The following is a 24,388-nucleotide window of genomic DNA, read 5'->3' as shown; positions in this document are numbered from 1 at the left end:
AGCTCTAAATACTTAAATTTTTTATTTATTAGACCTTTTGATGTATTAATGTTCTTGATTTTAGATCTCTTCTGTTTTAAAATTAGTCTTTTTAATAATTTTTGGAAGAATATTATGTATTGTACTAATTTAGACGCTGTCTACATAGGGCAAACATCTCAATATTTAGAAAATAGATTAAAAGATCATCAATACGATAAAATGCGTTAACGAACCATGAAATATGAAAAAAAAGTTATAAATAATAAAAAAGATGCAAATAATTTAAGTAAAATTTATAGTACTATTTTGTAAATTCTAATACAACAACAAATAATTTGATTAATCAAGTCTACTACTTATTTGAGATGTAAGGACTAAGGAAAAATTAATTTTTCTTATTAGACATTTTATCTTTCTTTCAAAAATTATTAAAAAGACGAGTTTTAAAACAGAAGAGACCAAAATCAACGACAACAATACTTAAATTTTTTCTCCCTCTTCAAAAAGAATCACTTAGAGTCGAAAATGGTGAAGAGGTGGCTCAATAATTTCTTAAACTCACTTTTATTACATCAACAAAACAATATACACGAAAAAATGTACGGAACGTTAATTTAAAAGAAGTCGCGCGTGTCGAATCTCTAGGAGCAGCTTAGCTCCGTGGAGATCCAGGCATTGGAAATCTGTTCGCTTCATTGTCTCGAGAAAAATTGAGCTTTTCGATCCGAAACGTGTTACCTGCGATCGTTTGCATAAAGTATAGAATACTACAAAACAATGTAGGAGATAGGGGGAGGTAGGTATGTTGGTTTTAACTCAAACGTGTACAGGTATATTGGAGAGGATTAAGTTAATTGTTAAAACATTAAGATGGTTATAATAGAAAGGTAACTTGAAATTCCAAAAATAAAATGAATTATTTTATTATTGTTGTTGTTTTATTGTTCGAGAAATCGGTCGAATTTAAATGGACGCCACAGAATACTAGATATTTGTACTGAACACACTGTGTACACTACTACACACAATTACACTGTTTCTGAAGACGATAACTTGGTTATCGAAACGCGCGTCAGACAGTATAATTGTGCAATTGTGATATTTGTTAAAAATTGCATCAGATACTTCAATTTGCGTTTTTTATCCTTTCAAGGACTTTCTCGTTTGTAATACGTTCGAAATTATGATAATTTCTCTTTTTTAATCCACTTTTAATTCAGAATTATCTAGAAATATCGTCAATGCAATAATTTAATGAAGTTCTTATGTGGTTTGTATCGAGTTCATCAGGATGAATGATTATCCAGGCCCATAACACACCAAAATACTTCAATTTGCGTTTTGTATCCTTTCAAGGACTTTTTCGTTTGTAATACGTTCGAAATTATGATAATTTCTCTTTTTTAATCCACTTTAAATTCAGAATTATCTAGAAATATCGTCAATACAATAATTTGATGAAGTTCTTATGTGGTTTGTATCGGGTTCATCAGGATGAATGATTATCCATGCCCATAACACACCAAAATACTTCAATTTGCGTTTTTTATCCTTTCAAGGACTTTCTCGTTTGTAATACGTTCGAAATTATGATAATTTCTCTTTTTTAATCCACTTTTAATTCAGAATTATCTAGAAATATCGTCAATACAATAATTTGATGAAGTTCTTATGTGGTTTGTATCGGGTTCATCAGGATGAATGATTATCCATGCCCATAACACACCAAAATACTTCAATTTGCGTTTTTTATCCTTTCAAGGACTTCTTCGTTTGTAATATGTTCGAAATTATGATAATTTCTCTTTTTTAATCCACTTTAAATTCAGAATTGTCTAGAAATATCGTCAATACAATAATTTGATGAAGTTCTTATGTGGTTTGTATCGGGTTCATCAGGATGAATGATTATCCATGCCCATAACACACCAAAATACTTCAATTTGCGTTTTTTATCCTTTCAAGGACTTCTTCGTTTGTAATATGTTCGAAATTATGATAATTTCTCTTTTTTAATCCACTTTAAATTCAGAATTATCTAGAAATATCGTCAATACAATAATTTGATGAAGTTCTTATGTGGTTTGTATCGGGTTCATCAGGATGAATGATTATCCATGCCCATAACACACCAAAATACTTCAATTTGCGTTTTTTATCCTTTCAAGGACTTCTTCGTTTGTAATATGTTCGAAATTATGATAATTTCTCTTTTTTAATCCACTTTAAATTCAGAATTATCTAGAAATATCGTCAATACAATAATTTGATGAAGTTCTTATGTGGTTTGTATCGGGTTCAACAGGATGAATGATTATCCATGCCCATAACACACCAAAATACTTCAATTTGCGTTTTTTATCCTTTCAAGGACTTCTTCGTTTGTAATACGTTCGAAATTATGATAATTTCTCTTTTTTAATCCACTTTTAATTCAGAATTGTCTAGAAATATCGTCAATACAATAATTTGATGAAGTTCTTATGTGGTTTGTATCGAGTTCATCAGGATGAATGATTATCCAGGCCCATAACACACCAAAATACTTCAATTTGCGTTTTGTATCCTTTCAAGGACTATTTCGTTTGTAATATGTTCGAAATTATGATCATTTCTCTTTTTTAATCCACTTTAAATTCAGAATTGTCTAGAAATATCGTCAATACAATAATTTAATGAAGTTCTTATGTGGTTTGTATCGGGTTCATCAGGATGAATGATTATCCAGGCCCATAACACACCAAAATACTTCAATTTGCGTTTTGTATCCTTTCAAGGACTATTTCGTTTGTAATATGTTCGAAATTATGATCATTTCTCTTTTTTAATCCACTTTAAATTCAGAATTGTCTAGAAATATCGTTAATACAATAATTTAATGAAGTTCTTATGTGGTTTGTATCGGGTTCATCAGGATGAATGATTATCCAGGCCCATAACACACCAAAATACTTCAATTTGCGTTTTGTATCCTTTCAAGGACTATTTCGTTTGTAATATGTTCGAAATTATGATCATTTCTCTTTTTTAATCCACTTTAAATTCAGAATTGTCTAGAAATATCGTTAATACAATAATTTAATGAAGTTCTTATGTGGTTTGTATCGGGTTCATCAGGATGAATGATTATCCAGGCCCATAACACACCAAAATACTTCAATTTGCGTTTTGTATCCTTTCAAGGACTATTTCGTTTGTAATATGTTCGAAATTATGATCATTTCTCTTTTTTAATCCACTTTAAATTCAGAATTGTCTAGAAATATCGTTAATACAATAATTTAATGAAGTTCTTATGTGGTTTGTATCGGGTTCATCAGGATGAATGATTATCCATGCCCATAACACACCAAAATACTTCAATTTGCGTTTTGTATCCTTTCAAGGACTTTTTCGTTTGTAATACGTTCGAAATTATGATCATTTCTCTTTTTTAATCCACTTTTAATTCAGAATTGTCTAGAAATATCGTCAATACAATAATTTGATGAAGTTCTTATGTGGTTTGTATCGGGTTCATCAGGATGAATGATTATCCATGACCATAACACACCAAAATACTTCAATTTGCGTTTTTTATCCTTTCAAGGACTTTTTCGTTTGTAATACGTTCGAAATTATGATAATTTCTCTTTTTTAATCCACTTTAAATTCAGAATTATCTAGAAATATCGTTAATACAATAATTTAATGAAGTTCTTATGTGGTTTGTATCGGGTTCATCAGGATGAATGATTATCCATGCCCATAACACACCAAAATACTTCAATTTGCGTTTTTTATCCTTTCAAGGACTTTTTCGTTTGTAATACGTTCGAAATTATGATAATTTCTCTTTTTTAATCCACTTTTAATTCAGAATTATCTAGAAATATCGTTAATACAATAATTTAATGAAGTTCTTATGTGGTTTGTATCGAGTTCATCAGGATGAATGATTATCCAGGCCCATAACACACCAAAATACTTCAATTTGCGTTTTGTATCCTTTCAAGGACTTTTTCGTTTGTAATACGTTCGAAATTATGATAATTTCTCTTTTTTAATCCACTTTTAATTCAGAATTATCTAGAAATATCGTTAATACAATAATTTAATGAAGTTCTTATGTGGTTTGTATCGGGTTCATCAGGATGAATGATTATCCATGCCCATAACACACCAAAATACTTCAATTTGCGTTTTTTATCCTTTCAAGGACTTTTTCGTTTGTAATACGTTCGAAATTATGATAATTTCTCTTTTTTAATCCACTTTTAATTCAGAATTATCTAGAAATATCGTTAATACAATAATTTAATGAAGTTCTTATGTGGTTTGTATCGAGTTCATCAGGATGAATGATTATCCAGGCCCATAACACACCAAAATACTTCAATTTGCGTTTTGTATCCTTTCAAGGACTTTTTCGTTTGTAATACGTTCGAAATTATGATAATTTCTCTTTTTTAATCCACTTTTAATTCAGAATTATCTAGAAATATCGTCAATACAATAATTTGATGAAGTTCTTATGTGGTTTGTATCGGGTTCATCAGGATGAATGATTATCCATGACCATAACACACCAAAATACTTCAATTTGCGTTTTTTATCCTTTCAAGGACTTTTTCGTTTGTAATACGTTCGAAATTATGATAATTTCTCTTTTTTAATCCACTTTAAATTCAGAATTATCTAGAAATATCGTTAATACAATAATTTAATGAAGTTCTTATGTGGTTTGTATCGGGTTCATCAGGATGAATGATTATCCATGCCCATAACACACCAAAATACTTCAATTTGCGTTTTTTATCCTTTCAAGGACTTTTTCGTTTGTAATACGTTCGAAATTATGATAATTTCTCTTTTTTAATCCACTTTTAATTCAGAATTATCTAGAAATATCGTTAATACAATAATTTAATGAAGTTCTTATGTGGTTTGTATCGAGTTCATCAGGATGAATGATTATCCAGGCCCATAACACACCAAAATACTTCAATTTGCGTTTTGTATCCTTTCAAGGACTTTTTCGTTTGTAATACGTTCGAAATTATGATAATTTCTCTTTTTTAATCCACTTTTAATTCAGAATTATCTAGAAATATCGTTAATACAATAATTTAATGAAGTTCTTATGTGGTTTGTATCGAGTTCATCAGGATGAATGATTATCCAGGCCCATAACACACCAAAATACTTCAATTTGCGTTTTTTATCCTTTCAAGGACTTCTTCGTTTGTAATATGTTCGAAATTATGATAATTTCTCTTTTTTAATCCACTTTAAATTCAGAATTATCTAGAAATATCGTCAATACAATAATTTGATGAAGTTCTTATGTGGTTTGTATCGGGTTCATCAGGATGAATGATTATCCATGCCCATAACACACCAAAATACTTCAATTTGCGTTTTTTATCCTTTCAAGGACTTTTTCGTTTGTAATACGTTCGAAATTATGATAATTTCTCTTTTTTAATCCACTTTTAATTCAGAATTATCTAGAAATATCGTCAATACAATAATTTAATGAAGTTCTTATGTGGTTTGTATCGGGTTCATCAGGATGAATGATTATCCATGCCCATAACACACCAAAATACTTCAATTTGCGTTTTGTATCCTTTCAAGGACTATTTCGTTTGTAATATGTTCGAAATTATGATCATTTCTCTTTTTTAATCCACTTTTAATTCAGAATTATCTAGAAATATCGTCAATACAATAATTTGATGAAGTTCTTATGTGGTTTGTATCGAGTTCATCAGGATGAATGATTATCCATGCCCATAACACACCAAAATACTTCAATTTGCGTTTTTTATCCTTTCAAGGACTTTTTCGTTTGTAATACGTTCGAAATTATGATAATTTCTCTTTTTTAATCCACTTTTAATTCAGAATTATCTAGAAATATCGTCAATACAATAATTTAATGAAGTTCTTATGTGGTTTGTATCGGGTTCATCAGGATGAATGATTATCCATGACCATAACACACCAAAATACTTCAATTTGCGTTTTGTATCCTTTCAAGGACTTTTTCGTTTGTAATACGTTCGAAATTATGATAATTTCTCTTTTTTAATCCACTTTTAATTCAGAATTATCTAGAAATATCGTCAATACAATAATTTGATGAAGTTCTTATGTGGTTTGTATCGGGTTCATCAGGATGAATGATTATCCATGCCCATAACACACCAAAATACTTCAATTTGCGTTTTGTATCCTTTCAAGGACTTTTTCGTTTGTAATACGTTCGAAATTATGATAATTTCTCTTTTTTAATCCACTTTTAATTCAGAATTATCTAGAAATATCGTTAATACAATAATTTAATGAAGTTCTTATGTGGTTTGTATCGGGTTCATCAGGATGAATGATTATCCATGCCCATAACACACCAAAATACTTCAATTTGCGTTTTGTATCCTTTCAAGGACTTTTTCGTTTGTAATACGTTCGAAATTATGATCATTTCTCTTTTTTAATCCACTTTTAATTCAGAATTGTCTAGAAATATCGTCAATACAATAATTTGATGAAGTTCTTATGTGGTTTGTATCGGGTTCATCAGGATGAATGATTATCCATGCCCATAACACACCAAAATACTTCAATTTGCGTTTTGTATCCTTTCAAGGACTTTTTCGTTTGTAATACGTTCGAAATTATGATAATTTCTCTTTTTTAATCCACTTTTAATTCAGAATTGTCTAGAAATATCGTCAATACAATAATTTGATGAAGTTCTTATGTGGTTTGTATCGGGTTCATCAGGATGAATGATTATCCATGCCCATAACACACCAAAATACTTCAATTTGCGTTTTGTATCCTTTCAAGGACTTTTTCGTTTGTAATACGTTCGAAATTATGATAATTTCTCTTTTTTAATCCACTTTTAATTCAGAATTATCTAGAAATATCGTTAATACAATAATTTAATGAAGTTCTTATGTGGTTTGTATCGAGTTCATCAGGATGAATGATTATCCAGGCCCATAACACACCAAAATACTTCAATTTGCGTTTTGTATCCTTTCAAGGACTTTTTCGTTTGTAATACGTTCGAAATTATGATAATTTCTCTTTTTTAATCCACTTTTAATTCAGAATTATCTAGAAATATCGTTAATACAATAATTTAATGAAGTTCTTATGTGGTTTGTATCGGGTTCATCAGGATGAATGATTATCCATGTCCATAACACACCAAAATACTTCAATTTGCGTTTTGTATCCTTTCAAGGACTTTTTCGTTTGTAATACGTTCGAAATTATGATAATTTCTCTTTTTTAATCCACTTTAAATTCAGAATTATCTAGAAATATCGTCAATACAATAATTTGATGAAGTTCTTATGTGGTTTGTATCGGGTTCATCAGGATGAATGATTATCCAGGCCCATAACACACCAAAATACTTCAATTTGCGTTTTTTATCCTTTCAAGGACTTCTTCGTTTGTAATATGTTCGAAATTATGATAATTTCTCTTTTTTAATCCACTTTTAATTCAGAATTATCTAGAAATATCGTCAATACAATAATTTGATGAAGTTCTTATGTGGTTTGTATCGGGTTCATCAGGATGAATGATTATCCAGGCCCATAACACACCAAAATACTTCAATTTGCGTTTTGTATCCTTTCAAGGACTATTTCGTTTGTAATATGTTCGAAATTATGATCATTTCTCTTTTTTAATCCACTTTAAATTCAGAATTGTCTAGAAATATCGTTAATACAATAATTTAATGAAGTTCTTATGTGGTTTGTATCGGGTTCATCAGGATGAATGATTATCCATGCCCATAACACACCAAAATACTTCAATTTGCGTTTTGTATCCTTTCAAGGACTATTTCGTTTGTAATATGTTCGAAATTATGATCATTTCTCTTTTTTAATCCACTTTAAATTCAGAATTGTCTAGAAATATCGTTAATACAATAATTTAATGAAGTTCTTATGTGGTTTGTATCGGGTTCATCAGGATGAATGATTATCCATGCCCATAACACACCAAAATACTTCAATTTGCGTTTTGTATCCTTTCAAGGACTTTTTCGTTTGTAATACGTTCGAAATTATGATCATTTCTCTTTTTTAATCCACTTTTAATTCAGAATTGTCTAGAAATATCGTCAATACAATAATTTGATGAAGTTCTTATGTGGTTTGTATCGGGTTCATCAGGATGAATGATTATCCATGCCCATAACACACCAAAATACTTCAATTTGCGTTTTGTATCCTTTCAAGGACTTTTTCGTTTGTAATACGTTCGAAATTATGATAATTTCTCTTTTTTAATCCACTTTTAATTCAGAATTGTCTAGAAATATCGTCAATACAATAATTTGATGAAGTTCTTATGTGGTTTGTATCGAGTTCATCAGGATGAATGATTATCCATGCCCATAACACACCAAAATACTTCAATTTGCGTTTTGTATCCTTTCAAGGACTTTTTCGTTTGTAATACGTTCGAAATTATGATAATTTCTCTTTTTTAATCCACTTTTAATTCAGAATTATCTAGAAATATCGTCAATACAATAATTTGATGAAGTTCTTATGTGGTTTGTATCGAGTTCATCAGGATGAATGATTATCCATGCCCATAACACACCAAAATACTTCAATTTGCGTTTTGTATCCTTTCAAGGACTTTTTCGTTTGTAATACGTTCGAAATTATGATCATTTCTCTTTTTTAATCCACTTTTAATTCAGAATTATCTAGAAATATCGTTAATACAATAATTTAATGAAGTTCTTATGTGGTTTGTATCGAGTTCATCAGGATGAATGATTATCCATGCCCATAACACACCAAAATACTTTAATTTGCGTTTTATATCCTTTCAAGGACTTTTTCGTTTGTAATATCTTTGAAATTATGATAATTTCTCTTTTTTAATCCACTTTTAATTCAGAATTGTCTAGAAATATCGTTAATACAATAATTTAATGAAGTTCTTATGTGGTTTGTATCGAGTTCATCAGGATGAATGATTATCCATGCCCATAACACACCAAAATACTTCAATTTGCGTTTTTTATCCTTTCAAGGACTTTTTCGTTTGTAATACGTTCGAAATTATGATAATTTCTCTTTTTTAATCCACTTTTAATTCAGAATTATCTAGAAATATCGTTAATACAATAATTTAATGAAGTTCTTATGTGGTTTGTACCGGGTTCATCAGGATGAATGATTATCCATGCCCATAACACACCAAAATACTTCAATTTGCGTTTTTTATCCTTTCAAGGACTTTTTCGTTTGTAATACGTTCGAAATTATGATAATTTCTCTTTTTTAATCCACTTTTAATTCAGAATTACCTAGAAATATCGTCAATACAATAATTTGATGAAGTTCTTATGTGGTTTGTATCGAGTTCATCAGGATGAATGATTATCCATGCCCATAACACACCAAAATACTTCAATTTGCGTTTTTTATCCTTTCAAGGACTTTTTCGTTTGTAATACGTTCGAAATTATGATAATTTCTCTTTTTTAATCCACTTTTAATTCAGAATTATCTAGAAATATCGTTAATACAATAATTTAATGAAGTTCTTATGTGGTTTGTACCGGGTTCATCAGGATGAATGATTATCCATGCCCATAACACACCAAAATACTTCAATTTGCGTTTTTTATCCTTTCAAGGACTTTTTCGTTTGTAATACGTTCGAAATTATGATAATTTCTCTTTTTTAATCCACTTTAAATTCAGAATTATCTAGAAATATCGTCAATACAATAATTTGATGAAGTTCTTATGTGGTTTGTATCGAGTTCATCAGGATGAATGATTATCCATGCCCATAACACACCAAAATACTTCAATTTGCGTTTTTTATCCTTTCAAGGACTTTTTCGTTTGTAATACGTTCGAAATTATGATAATTTCTCTTTTTTAATCCACTTTTAATTCAGAATTATCTAGAAATACCGTTAATACAATAATTTGATGAAGTTCTTATGTGGTTTGTATCGGGTTCATCAGGATGAATGATTATCCAGGCCCATAACACACCAAAATACTTCAATTTGCGTTTTGTATCCTTTCAAGGACTATTTCGTTTGTAATACGTTCGAAATTATGATAATTTCTCTTTTTTAATCCACTTTTAATTCAGAATTATCTAGAAATATCGTCAATACAATAATTTGATGAAGTTCTTATGTGGTTTGTATCGGGTTCATCAGGATGAATGATTATCCATGCCCATAACACACCAAAATACTTCAATTTGCGTTTTTTATCCTTTCAAGGACTTTTTCGTTTGTAATACGTTCGAAATTATGATAATTTCTCTTTTTTAATCCACTTTTAATTCAGAATTATCTAGAAATATCGTCAATACAATAATTTGATGAAGTTCTTATGTGGTTTGTATCGGGTTCATCAGGATGAATGATTATCCAGGCCCATAACACACCAAAATACTTCAATTTGCGTTTTGTATCCTTTCAAGGACTATTTCGTTTGTAATACGTTCGAAATTATGATAATTTCTCTTTTTTAATCCACTTTTAATTCAGAATTATCTAGAAATATCGTCAATACAATAATTTGATGAAGTTCTTATGTGGTTTGTATCGGGTTCATCAGGATGAATGATTATCCATGCCCATAACACACCAAAATACTTCAATTTGCGTTTTTTATCCTTTCAAGGACTTTTTCGTTTGTAATACGTTCGAAATTATGATAATTTCTCTTTTTTAATCCACTTTTAATTCAGAATTATCTAGAAATATCGTCAATACAATAATTTGATGAAGTTCTTATGTGGTTTGTATCGGGTTCATCAGGATGAATGATTATCCATGCCCATAACACACCAAAATACTTCAATTTGCGTTTTGTATCCTTTCAAGGACTTTTTCGTTTGTAATACGTTCGAAATTATGATCATTTCTCTTTTTTAATCCACTTTTAATTCAGAATTATCTAGAAATATCGTTAATACAATAATTTAATGAAGTTCTTATGTGGTTTGTATCGAGTTCATCAGGATGAATGATTATCCATGCACATAACACACCAGAATACTTCAATTTGCGTTTTGTTCAAGTTCCAACGTTTTTTTTCGTAACAATTCCTTAGGTTATATTGATTCAGTTTAGGTGAAGTTAGGTTAGGTTAAGTGCAGTTCGTTTTAAGTGTTTTTGAGTGATTTCAAGTAATTACTGTACAATTTATTTGCCATTTTTTATTTAATTACATCTATAGAATCACTTTTACATGAATGGTTACATATTTCGAGTCCTCGCCTTCAACCCAACCTATATACCAAACCCCAAACATTTCCATCACCAGAGTCAAGGACGCCAAAAGTGCTAGGCTTGCTTGTATCTGTTCTTAACACCAATACACCAAGACGTGCACTAGGAGGATTGTCTGAAGATGTCTCTTACTGTCCTGTACTTTTACCAGTTTCGTTAATTCTATTGATTTCAGTTTCATCACTTCTACAATTATCTCTTATTCTTGGCCAACTTGGTCATGTTTTCTTTTTTATTTATTGAGTTTTTAAGTTCTTCTTTGATTATTTTTTCAAACTCTTCAAATTTGTCAAATTTAACAAGTTGGGAAATGTCTTTGTGGATTCGTTGAGATCATATAAATGAGTCGCTGTCCAGGAATACCACGTGATCTAAATAGTTGCTTCTTAATGGTTACTAGGACCACCGATGAAGCTGCAATGGTAGTTTCTCAAACGATGGACCCTTTGCATAACTTTTTAGTACGTAGTAAATTCATTATAAAGTACATCGAAAAGAAAAATGCGATTAGTTCAAAACGACACGAAACGACGTTTGGTGATGAAGGTTCCACGTGATTTGGCGTCCCAAATACACAAGAAGAAATCATAGAATGAAGAAAAATTTGTGTCTTCCTTGTTTGTTTACAGTGCACAAAACCTGATTGCTATAACTGCGCTCAAAAATAAATACTTTCAACATTCCAAAGGCATTAATGACAATCCCGAAATGAGAAAATAACCAAAACTCAGCATGGTAAAAAGCGAATTTACTCTGAAAAAGATATAGACAGTTACAACAGTCGGAAAAGTGATGGCGACAGTTTTTTGAGGTTATGTTTGTCGTAAAACATTAAAAGGCATCATTCGTTGAAAAGGTAAAAAGAAAAATTGCTTCTTCATCATGATAACGCCCTATCTTACACTTATATGATTTCCATGGGTGAATTTCTCAAATTGGTTGAACATATTCACCAGATCTGCTCCTCAGCGACTTTTTTCTCTTTCCTAGTCTTATATATCTTGTTTCTTTGTTAGATCGGAAACTTTTCAAACAACCCTTGTATTGTGTACCACTGCAAGCATTACCCTGGTACATTTTTGTTTCAGAATCCCGTAGTAGCGGAAGGATAAAAAAAATTCAAAGATTAATCGAAATATCTTTATTGCAGAACAAATATACAGACAGTAAGAACTGTAATTATATAGTGAATATTTTTAATACTCATTGCAGCTGCCGCGTTTCCTATTTTCGGTATAAACTGTCTTTGAAATTCAAGGAGATCCTTATAGATTAATTTATAGCTGTCTTTTCCGTATATGAAATCTAAATGGTTGAAACGTTTGTCTTCGAGCAGTTTCAATTTTACTAGATTTGGTAACTTGCTCGCGAATCTTTCTACATCCTAGAAAAAGATAACTACTCAGAAACAAAACGATACTCGCACACTGATATAGAACGTGAAGCTGGTCCTGTCCTAATATTCCTAATGTATCCACTATTTATTTGTTTTTTCTCGTCCGTAGTCTGGAAAGCTCAAAAACAATCTAGAGATTTCAGGAATCCGAAAGATCTAGAATTCGATTTTAATGTATAAAGCGGAAGTTTCCATGGTGGAAGAACCATGGTCTTTCGAGATGAACACTGTGTCTAACTTGGAGAAAGAACTCCAAACTATGCTCCTGGCAGGGAACAGCGTCTTCCTTTGGCTTGACCGTAGCTGTGATTCTGGATCAGAATCCATAGCTCTAGACTCATCACCAGTTATTAAATTTGATATTGTTATTTCAAAGCACCACATTCCGAGGAACAATTCTTTCAATTCTCACTATCAAAACTATCTGAATAGAGTTTCTGTATCTGAATTTCTTCAATTTCTTTGTCTATTCGGACAATCAATGTACGTCCACAATGAAGATTTTGATCAATAGATACGTCAATTGTCTTTGGTAGTATGTTATCCAACTATGGAGAAGAACAAGATACTAAGAAACATTGTGGATGCACCACACACATGCTTTTTGATCTTAAGATGTTAAGATGTTAATAATTGGTTTCCTCTTTAGCTGATCTTGCTTTACCATTTAGTAAGAGCCAGTAATTAACCCTACGATTAACCTTAGCTAACTTTGTACCTTGAATGGACCTTCAATAAGGGTTTTGGTGTACCACATGAAGATGGTTCCCAAGAAACTGTGTCTAGTACTTTTATCCATTAGATGTTTGACGAAATTTATATTAAAAAGAGAAAAATTTCGAAATTTTTATAGATATTATGATTTCTTACCTGAACTGCTGCCAATAAATCATTTTGAGAATAATATAGAGCGACAGGAGCTGTTATTTCAGAAATATTGAATTCCGGTGGGTAGATAGATTTATAATATTTGAAATTTGCAATTCCGTAGTCGTACCTTTGAAATTTTCCTGCGAAATTTTGAAATTTGAAAAAAAAAATAATTTTTCTTCATAAAGTAATAGAATTTGGACCAACAACTTGCACTACAAAACTATGATGATCTGTGAAGTGTCTACGGGAGAAATTGGTGAAGTAATATTTCAATAGTTCGATCACACCATGTAACTGACCGAAACCTGACCCAGCAAATTCCGACTAACTTTCTTAATGTCCAAATTAAATTGATCCTTCCCAAAATACATTACTTTGGAAAAAACCAAATACCTTCTACCTGCTATTTGTTTAATACGAACACAGGCATTTGGAATTTCAACACCGCTGAGCAATCAGATCTCGAACGCCAAGATCTCAGCGAATCTACGCCATTTCCAGATAACTGGTTTGTCAAACCATCGATCAAGAGCTACCAGACATGTGAACGTAGGAAGTTTTGCCACACATTTAGTACTCGAGCACGTGCATATCGATATATCATCAAAGATACTACTTGATCTGGCTAGATCTTTCCCAATGATGAATCAGTAAGCCCAGACGTCTCGCGCCTTCTGGGAAGGCTGGATCAGTGGATTTTTTGGCATACTTCAGACTAGTAGGCAGCTCATTGTCAAAATAACACCAGTTTTTATCTCGATATCTCCCTGGGCTCTTCTTTCATGCACCAACGGTAATCAGGACCATGAGTAGTTCAAAGACAAGGCACCATTCGATTTTGACACGTTATTTTAAGTGTTTCTTACAAATTATTTGTACTGCGTTGATTACGAGGTATGGTTTGAACTTTTGGATGTCTCTAGGCTAGCTCCAGTCAAGCCCAGACGTCTCGCGCTTTCTGGGAAGGCTGGATCAGTGGATTTTTTGGCATACTTCAGACTAGTAGGCAGCTCATTGTCAAAATAACACCAGTTTTTATCTCGATATCCCCCTGGGCTCTTCTTTCATGCACCAACGGTAATCAGGACCATGAGTAGTTCAAAGACAAGGCAACATTCAATTTTGACACGTTCTTTTAAGTGTTTCTTACAAATTATTTGTACTGCGTTGATTACGAGGTATGGTTTGAACCTTTGGATGTCTCTAGGCTAGCTCCAGTCAAGCCCAGACGTCTCGCGCTCTCTGGGAAGGCTGGATCAGTGGATTTTTTGGCATACTTCAGACTAGTAGGCAGCTCATTGTCAAAATAACACCAGTTTTTATCTCGATATCTCCCTGGGCTCTTCTTTCATGCACCAACGGTAATCAGGACCATGAGTAGTTCAAAGACAAGGCACCATTCGATTTTGACACGTTCTTTTAAGTGTTTCTTACAAATTATTTGTACTGCGTTGATTACGAGGTATGGTTTGAACCTTTGGATGTCTCTAGGCTAGCTCCAGTCAAGCCCAGACGTCTCGCGCTTTCTGGGAAGGCTGGATCAGTGGATTTTTTGGCATACTTCAGACTAGTAGACAGCTCATTGTCAAAATAACACCAGTTTTTATCTCGATATCCCCCTGGGCTCTTCTTTCATGCACCAACGGTAATCAGGACAATGAGTAGTTCAAAGACAAGGCACCATTCGATTTTGACACGTTCTTTTAAGTGTTTCTTACAAATTATTTGTACTGCGTTGATTACGAGGTATGGTTTGAACCTTTGGATGTCTCTAGGCTAGCTCCAGTCAAGCCCAGACGTCTCGCGCTTTCTGGGAAGGCTGGATCAGTGGATTTTTTGGCATACTTCAGACTAGTAGGCAGCTCATTGTCAAAATAACACCAGTTATTATCTCGATATCTCCCTGGGCTCTTCTTTCATGCACCAACGGTAATCAGGACCATGAGTAGTTCAAAGACAAGGCACCATTCGATTTTGACACGTTCTTTTAAGTGTTTCTTACAAATTATTTGTACTGCGTTGATTACGAGGTATGGTTTGAACCTTTGGATGTCTCTAGGCTAGCTCCAGTCAAGCCCAGACGTCTCGCGCTTTCTGGGAAGGCTGGATCAGTGGATTTTTTGGCATACTTCAGACTAGTAGACAGCTCATTGTCAAAATAACACCAGTTTTTATCTCGATATCCCCCTGGGCTCTTCTTTCATGCACCAACGGTAATCAGGACAATGAGTAGTTCAAAGACAAGGCACCATTCGATTTTGACACGTTCTTTTAAGTGTTTCTTACAAATTATTTGTACTGCGTTGATTACGAGGTATGGTTTGAACCTTTGGATGTCTCTAGGCTAGCTCCAGTCAAGCCCAGACGTCTCGCGCTTTCTGGGAAGGCTGGATCAGTGGATTTTTTGGCATACTTCAGACTAGTAGACAGCTCATTGTCAAAATAACACCAGTTTTTATCTCGATATCCCCCTGGGCTCTTCTTTCATGCACCAACGGTAATCAGGACCATGAGTAGTTCAAAGACAAGGCACCATTCGATTTTGACACGTTCTTTTAAGTGTTTCTTACAAATTATTTGTACTGCGTTGATTACGAGGTATGGTTTGAACCTTTGGATGTCTCTAGGCTAGCTCCAGTCAAGCCCAGACGTCTCGCGCTTTCTGGGAAGGCTGGATCAGTGGATTTTTTGGCATACTTCAGACTAGTAGGCAGCTCATTGTCAAAATAACACCAGTTATTATCTCGATATCTCCCTGGGCTCTTCTTTCATGCACCAACGGTAATCAGGACCATGAGTAGTTCAAAGACAAGGCACCATTCGATTTTGACACGTTCTTTTAAGTGTTTCTTACAAATTATTTGTACTGCGTTGATTACGAGGTATGGTTTGAACCTTTGGATGTCTCTAGGCTAGCTCCAGTCAAGCCCAGACGTCTCGCGCTTTCTGGGAAGGCTGGATCAGTGGATTTTTTGGCATACTTCAGACTAGTAGACAGCTCATTGTCAAAATAACACCAGTTTTTATCTCGATATCCCCCTGGGCTCTTCTTTCATGCACCAACGGTAATCAGGACCATGAGTAGTTCAAAGACAAGGCACCATTCGATTTTGACACGTTCTTTTAAGTGTTTCTTACAAATTATTTGTACTGCGTTGATTACGAGGTATGGTTTGAACCTTTAGATGTCTCTAGGCTAGCTCCAGTCAAGCCCAGACGTCTCGCGCTTTCTGGGAAGGCTGGATCAGTGGATTTTTTGGCATACTTCAGACTAGTAGGCAGCTCATTGTCAAAATAACACCAGTTATTATCTCGATATCTCCCTGGGCTCTTCTTTCATGCACCAACGGTAATCAGGACCATGAGTAGTTCAAAGACAAGGCACCATTCGATTTTGACACGTTCTTTTAAGTGTTTCTTACAAATTATTTGTACTGCGTTGATTACGAGGTATGGTTTGAACCTTTGGATGTCTCTAGGCTAGCTCCAGTCAAGCCCAGACGTCTCGCGCTTTCTGGGAAGGCTGGATCAGTGGATTTTTTGGCATACTTCAGACTAGTAGGCAGCTCATTGTCAAAATAACACCAGTTATTATCTCGATATCTCCCTGGGCTCTTCTTTCATGCACCAACGGTAATCAGGACCATGAGTAGTTCAAAGACAAGGCACCATTCGATTTTGACACGTTCTTTTAAGTGTTTCTTACAAATTATTTGTACTGCGTTGATTACGAGGTATGGTTTGAACCTTTGGATGTCTCTAGGCTAGCTCCAGTCAAGCCCAGACGTCTCGCGCTTTCTGGGAAGGCTGGATCAGTGGATTTTTTGGCATACTTCAGACTAGTAGGCAGCTCATTGTCAAAATAACACCAGTTTTTATCTCGATATCCCCCTGGGCTCTTCTTTCATGCACCAACGGTAATCAGGACAATGAGTAGTTCAAAGACAAGGCACCATTCGATTTTGACACGTTCTTTTAAGTGTTTGTTACAAATTATTTGTACTGCGTTGATTACGAGGAATTACCTTACGGAATTTTGGGTATAACGGTGAGTTTGAACACCTGGTAGGAGAGTTTGAATACCTAGTAATGACAGCAACAAATAAAAGTGTCGAAAGTAACGAATTCGGCAAGAGATTCAGGTCCAAAGACATTTCATTGGTAGTGCTAGGTCATTAATAAGAGGCAACCAGAAAAAGGAATTTTTGGAAGGAATGAAGCAGAAAAAAGACTGCGTTGAGTATTAACAAGTGGAGAAGGTGCAAAACGAAGGAAACATGCATAAAATGCATGTAAGATTGACTTAGATATAGATAACGAATTTTCACAATGCAGCCAGGAGTAGAAGGAATTGGATTGAAACAGTGGAGAAGCTTCGAGGCATGAGTGCTGTTTTTTATATACATTTTTCGGTAAAAAAATCAGAAAGCTCATCTATATGTGCCTTAGGAGTCTCCATCCAGCTGCGCAGAGCCTACATTGCAGACAGTCAGTTGAGAAACCTAATAACAACCCCTAGAATGGGTTCTGAGTTCAATGGTGGATATTTTTCGCACCCAATATTGCCCCTAGTGACGCAATCGAAGTAAAACATGATACAATAATATATAAAACAGTTTGTGAAACATTTTTAAAACATTAAACTATTTTTTTGTGTATTACTCACCTGACGCAATTTCTTGCCCATAATGTACTAGCATTTTTGACGATATTCCTGCTGGGGCGTTAGATACCATAACAGGTATTATATTCTGGATTTAGAAAGGAAAAATTTGTTATAGTTTTGTACCAATTGAATCACTTTAGATGAATACCTACTCTATCGAATCCCCGGTTGTTGAAACCACATAGAAGGAAAACAAAAGAAGCTCCAAGCTCAAGCAATTTACCACTTTCATCTTTTGATATTATCTCCGCCATTAAATTGTAAATTGGTGAATGTGCTAACATTTCATTCAACTTTAGAATGTTAACTATCACTAGCTACAAAAAATAATAGTAATTGTTTCATTCTGAGAAACTAATTATTGAGATACCCTGTATAAATAAACATCTAATTACCCAAAATATTCTCTATATTGATATAGGGTGTTTGAAAATCCATTATCTAGGTAGAAAGCTGGATAGTAATTGGGGTTTGTTTAGTAGAATAATTTTAATCAATCATCACTATTCAATATTTATAAAAAAAAATGTTTTTTAAAACATCCTGTATAACTAACCAAGAAATTTAACGCGTGAATGTTTTTTTTTATTAGACAAAACAACCATAAACTGAACTAACAAAGTTATAGAAACCTGCAAAATATTTTGTTCTTTAACTCTGAAAAGTCGATAATGTAGTTTTCTGTTTGATCAAAACAGTTGTCGTTAAAGATGGATTTATAAACTATTACGTTCGAGTCCGCGCTGACGCGGAAGTAAATATAAAGTTTCTGACGCTGGGGATTTAATCGGACCAATCAGATGTGTCATTTCACAACATAACCACAAAATATTTCTCATACTTCAACAGCGCAAAAGTTTATAGATTGACCTTAAAGAGCGAATTATGTGCATCTTGCATACATATCTGGGAAATTTGGCAACGTTTTTGTGTTGACTAGATGTTATAGTTATAAATTCAGGCGTATGCGCTTATTTCAAAATATGGTGGAGGCCGGTTTCGAATCAATTCCAATTCTAAACACTACATAACGAAAATTTTTACAAAAATGACACCTTGATAATAAATTGAATGCATTTCATAGTTTTCTATATAGATTTTAACAAAAAAATGTTTGTAAAATTTGAAAAAAACATAAATTAAACTCTAAAAGACACCTAAGTCAAAACGGCGTTTATACTTTTTTATATTTGTTTGTTTTGCAGTCCATTTGAGCCTATTAAAACTCATTTATAAACAAATTCTTGTTTTTTAGGAAGAGTTTGTTTGCCCGCAGCCGCCATATTGAAAAAATTTGACAAATCGTTAAAAATGTTTCATAAAGAGGTTATGTTAAATTTGACAGATGAAACGCGTTCGTTTGTGCTCATATTCTGATAATTCATACTCACTTTGAAAAAGTCGAGATTATTAGCCATGAATTTAAGAATCGGCGAGCTCATATTTCCCATGTAAGCGACAGGAGCTAACGCTACCATGAGAGCTATTTTTTCATTATATTCCGGTCGCAAAGCGGCCATGGCAAAAAACTGTGTCGTCCCTTGAGAATGTCCTATATAAAAAACCTTTTTTTGTCCCGTTTTTTCTATGATGTAATCGATTTTTGCCGGCAAATCGTAATAACCACAAGTTTCGAAACTGAAATGATTTGATCTAGTATACAGTATGGTTCAATAAAAAATTTGTATTTGTACCTATAATCCCAAAATTTTGTATCGGTGTCTGGATTTAAAAGGATGTGGTTTCTACTCCACGTATTTCCTCTGTTATTTCCAAGCCAAACGTCATATCCGGCATCTGCTAGGATCAATCCTATCGATTTATTCGGCCCCATACTGATGAAATCCATTGCGCTGCTACAAAGTCCGTGCATTAGGAGTATGGCTGGTTTATTTTTTTGTCCATAGAACGTTTGATTCTTTCCGCCAAGTAAACGTTGCATACGTAACATATAACCATCTTCAGTACGTACCCAATGAGTTTCAAAGGGATAATCGTATTTTTTTAGAAATTTGTACTGAAATTTCACAAAATCTTAAGATAAAAAAAGTAAGAATGCACAGAGAAAGGTATAAAGAAGAAGAAAAATGAGAAAAAGAAGAAAAATGAGAAACGAGAAGAAGAAAAATGAGAAACGAGAAGAAGAAAAATGAGAGGAAAAATGAGAAACAAGAAGAAGAAAAATGAGAAACAAGAAGAAAAATGAGAAAAAGAAGAAATAAAATGAGAAAAAGGAGAAGAAAAATGAGAAAAAGAAGAAGAAAAATGAGAAGAAAAATGAGAAACAAGAAGAAGAAAAATGAGAGGAAAAATGAGAAACAAGAAGAAGAAAAATAAGAGGAAAAATGAGAAACAAGAAGAAGAAAAATGAAAAGAAAAATGAGAAAAAGAAGAAGAAAAATGAGAAAAAGAAGAAGAAAAATGAGAAGAAAAATGAGAAACAAGACGAAGAAAAATGAGAGGAAAAATGAGAAACAAGAAGAAGAAAAATAAGAGGAAAAATGAGAAACAAGAAGAAGAAAAATGAAAAGAAAAATGAGAAAAAGAAGAAGAAAAATGAGAAGAAAAATGAGAAACAAGAAGAAGAAAAATGAGAGGAAAAATGAGAAACAAGAAGAAGAAAAATAAGAGGAAAAATGAGAAACAAGAAGAAGAAAAATGAAAAGAAAAATGAGAAAAAGAAGAAGAAAAATGAGAAAAAGAAGAAAAATGATAAAAAGAAGAAGAAAAATGATAAAAAGAAGAAGAAAAATGAGAAAAAGAAGAAAAATGATAAAAAGAAGAAGAAAATGATAAAAAGAAGAAGAAAAATGAGAAAAAGAAAAAGAAAAATGATAAAAAGAAGAAGAAAAATGAGAAAAAGAAGAAAAATGATAAAAAGAAGAAAAATGATAAAAAGAAGAAGAAAATGATAAAAATAAGAAGAAAAATGAGAAAAAGAAAAAGAAAAATGAGAAAAAGAAGAAGAAAAATGAGAAAAAGAAGAAAAATGAGAAAAAGAAGAAGAAAAATGAGAAACAAGAAGAAGAAAAATGAGAAAAAGAAGAAGCAAAATGAGAAACAAGAAGAAGAAAAATGAGGAACAAGAAGAAGAAAAATGAGGAACAAGAAGAAGAAAAATGAGAAACAAGAAGAAGAAAAATGAGAAACAAGAAGAAGAAAAATGAGAAGAAAAATGAGAAAAAGAAGAAAAATGAGAAAAAGAAGAAGAAAAATGAGAAAAAGAAGAAGAAAAATGAGAAAAAGGAGAAGAAAAATGAGAAAAAGAAGAAGAAAAATGAGAAACAAGAAGAAGAAAAATGAGAAACAAGAAGAAGAAAAATGAGGAACAAGAAGAAGAAAAATGAGAAACAAGAAGAAGAAAAATGAGAAAAAGAAGAAGAAAAATGAGAAAAAGAAGAAGAAAAATGAGAAAACGAAGAAGAAAAATGAGAAAAAGAAGAAGAGAAGGATAAATGGAGGGCAAGAGATGAAGTTTTGTAGGAAATTGTAATAAAATTATTACTCAATGCCTTATTTTCATCAACTCCAAGCAGCAAACTATATAAAAGAAGAAGAAAACGATTAGAAAGAAGTAAAATTCCCAAGAAAAAGAATGTATGCGTAAAGAAAGGTATAAAGAAGAAGGAATATCGAATAATAGAGAAGAAAATGACGAAAGGAGGAAAAGAAATAAAGTTTCGTAGAAAACCGTATTAAAAAGTGACATGATTTTCAAAAAGGTATAAACAATAAAGGAAAACAAATAAGAGAGAAGAAAAAGCAGAAGAAATGGATGAAGGGAGGAAAATAGATGAGGTTCCGTAGAAAACTGTACTAAAAAAATGATTAAATTACTTATTCTCTTCAATTCTTAGCAGTACAGAAGAAATAGAAGAAAAAAAAAGAAAACAATTGAAAAAAAGCAAAAGTTCGAAGAATGAGAGATAACAGAGAAGAAAAAGAAGAAGAAAAGGATGAGTAGGGAAAAAAGATGGAGTTTCAAAGGGATAATCATATTTTAGAGAAAGAAAATGTATGAATAACAAAAAAAATTGAATGAAAAGAAGAAAAAGAAGAAGGAAGAGATAGAGGGGAGAAAAGAAATGAAACTTCGAAGAGATAATCAACTAGTAAAAAGGCTGGATAAGTTATTCTTCTTTTTTATGTAACTTGGACTTTGCCTATACGATTACGCAGTCATGGAAGATTCTATAAACGTTCTGAAGCAATTGCAACAATATTTCAGTGCCTCGAATTTGTTGTGAAAGTAGGTGATGATAGTAGTTGGTAGACTTATTTTTGTTTCCTAATAGTAGCATGAAATTGTAAAAACAGACAAAAACGAGAAAAAAATGTTAAGAAATAAGCGAGTGAGTGCAACAAGAGGAATTAAACAAGAAGAAGAAAGAAATAGGAAAAGAAGAAAAAGAGTTGAATATCATGAAAAAAAAAATAAGAAAGAATATTTATCAGTTTATTTATTTTTACTTACAATATCCAATCCAATGTCACCGTTCACGTTTGTATCGTTTTTTTCAGCAGCCACTTTTTCTAATTTCCTCAGTACGTTATTGAATGAAGTTAAATCGATTTTAAAAGTGAAAGTATTCGGAATTAGAGCTATTACCATTAAAGAAAAAAGCAGATGCATTTTTTATGTAAAAACACAAAAATGAATATCAATATTTAGTATAGATATCTACAAATTGAAGAATTGATAATGAAATGCGTTTCGAGTGGTTCAAAATACTTTTTTTGAATAAGTTAGTCGATAATCTTAAATATGATGATGTAATTAAACTAGATTAGATAGAAGGTTAATAGAAAATTGAGAATATACATTCCTAGGATACATATTTATTAAAAACATTAATTGTTTTCTTTAAAAGAAAAAAACATAAATTTATTTTTACGTAGTAAATTCTATGCATACATGTCCTACTTTGTTCGTAGGTAGTAAATTCTATGCACATATGTCCTACTTTGATCGTAGGTAGTAAATTCTATGCATACATGTCCTACTTTGTTCGTAGGTAGTAAATACTATGCACACATGTCCTACTTCGTTCGTAGGTAGTAAATACTATGCACATATGTCCTACTTTGTTCGTAAGTAGTAAATTCTATGCATACATGTCCTACTTTGTTCGTAAGTAGTAAATTCTATGCACATATGTCCTACTTTGATCGTAGGTAGTAAATTCTATGCATACATGTCCTACTTTGTTCGTTGGTAGTAAATACTATGCACACATGTCCTACTTCGTTCGTAGGTAGTAAATACTATGCACACATGTCCTACTTCGTTCGTAGGTAGTAAATACTATGCACATATGTCCTACTTTGTTCGTAAGTAGTAAATTCTATGCACATATGTCCAACTTTGTTCGTAGGTAGTAAATTCTATGCACATATATCCTACTTTGTTCGTAGGTAGTAAATTTTATGCACATATATCCTACTTTGTTCGTAGGTAGTAAATTCTATGCAAATATGTCCTACTTTGTTCGTAGATGATAAATTCTATGCAAATATATCCTACTTTGTTCGTAGATGATAAATTCTATGCACACATGTCCTACTTTGTTCGTAGGTAGTAAATTCTATGCACACATGTCCTACATTGTTCGTAGGTAGTAAACCATTTTCGGAAAATGTAAACGAAACCGTATTTTATGTATTTGGATGAGAGATCAAGACAATCAGAGGGTTCCCAATGTGTCAGCTATAGCCATTGGTTCACTAGATGAAAGGGAAGAAAATAATTATACCTTCTGCAAAGATAGATTGGTTCATTGGGTTGTTCGTGATTCGGATGGAGATATTATTCGTGTGCGATAAGGGATATATCGGCTTTGGTCCTCATGTAGGAAAGATTTCTCTGCACAACTGGACTTTTGATCAATTTGAGATGGTGAAGTGTTGTGTACTGCTTTAGAATGACAAGAGCAGAAGAAAGATAAGCTCGACAAACAAATGGTTTTTCGCAAATTACTATCATCGACCATTTGGTTGGTGAACCGGTTAAACAGATTACAGGAAAATCGCAGAAAACCACCAACCCCTGATCACAGTGTTTTGAAAGGAGTGAAGGATTTAAATACTCCAGTTAAATGACAAAATTTTTTATTGTTTTGGAATCATTAGAAGCAACTAGGACCTTAGAATCTTGCATAGTAGTAGC

General features: G+C 32.5%; 1 protein-coding gene across 1 annotated transcript; it reads right to left on the bottom strand.

Moving 5' to 3' along the window:
* Window positions 1-12,413: 12,413 nt before the first annotated feature.
* On the bottom strand, window positions 12,414-22,965 carry LOC130445684 (gastric triacylglycerol lipase-like). Its single transcript, XM_056781489.1, has 7 exons — window positions 22,697-22,965; window positions 19,917-20,239; window positions 19,614-19,860; window positions 18,375-18,539; window positions 18,223-18,307; window positions 13,554-13,693; window positions 12,414-12,671 (listed from the first exon to the last, which is right to left on the bottom strand). The coding sequence occupies exons 1-7, from the start codon at window positions 22,853-22,855 to the stop codon at window positions 12,429-12,431; spliced, it is 1,362 nt and encodes a 453-aa protein (XP_056637467.1). The 5' UTR covers window positions 22,856-22,965; the 3' UTR covers window positions 12,414-12,428.
* Between the last annotated feature and the right edge of the window lie 1,423 nt (window positions 22,966-24,388).

The sequence above is a fragment of the Diorhabda sublineata genome, chromosome 6, assembly GCF_026230105.1.
Source record: "Diorhabda sublineata isolate icDioSubl1.1 chromosome 6, icDioSubl1.1, whole genome shotgun sequence".
In the NCBI taxonomy this organism is placed as follows: Eukaryota; Metazoa; Arthropoda; class Insecta; order Coleoptera; family Chrysomelidae; genus Diorhabda; species Diorhabda sublineata.
Note: the sequence above shows the minus strand (reverse complement) of the source record. Positions and strands in the feature narration are given on the sequence as shown.

What these genes read in the sequence shown, in the direction of transcription:
- LOC130445684 (XM_056781489.1), bottom strand. Translation starts at nt 22,855, where the DNA reads ATGCATCTGCTTTTTTCTTTAATGGTAATAGCTCTAATTCCGAATACT. An exon ending in GTGACATTGGATTGGATATT is followed by an intron (nt 20,240 to 22,696) that starts GTAAGTAAAAAT and finishes GTGAAATTTCAG; the next exon opens with TACAAATTTCTAAAAAAATA. An exon ending in ACAACCGGGGATTCGATAGA is followed by an intron (nt 18,308 to 18,374) that starts GTAGGTATTCAT and finishes TTCTAAATCCAG; the next exon opens with AATATAATACCTGTTATGGT.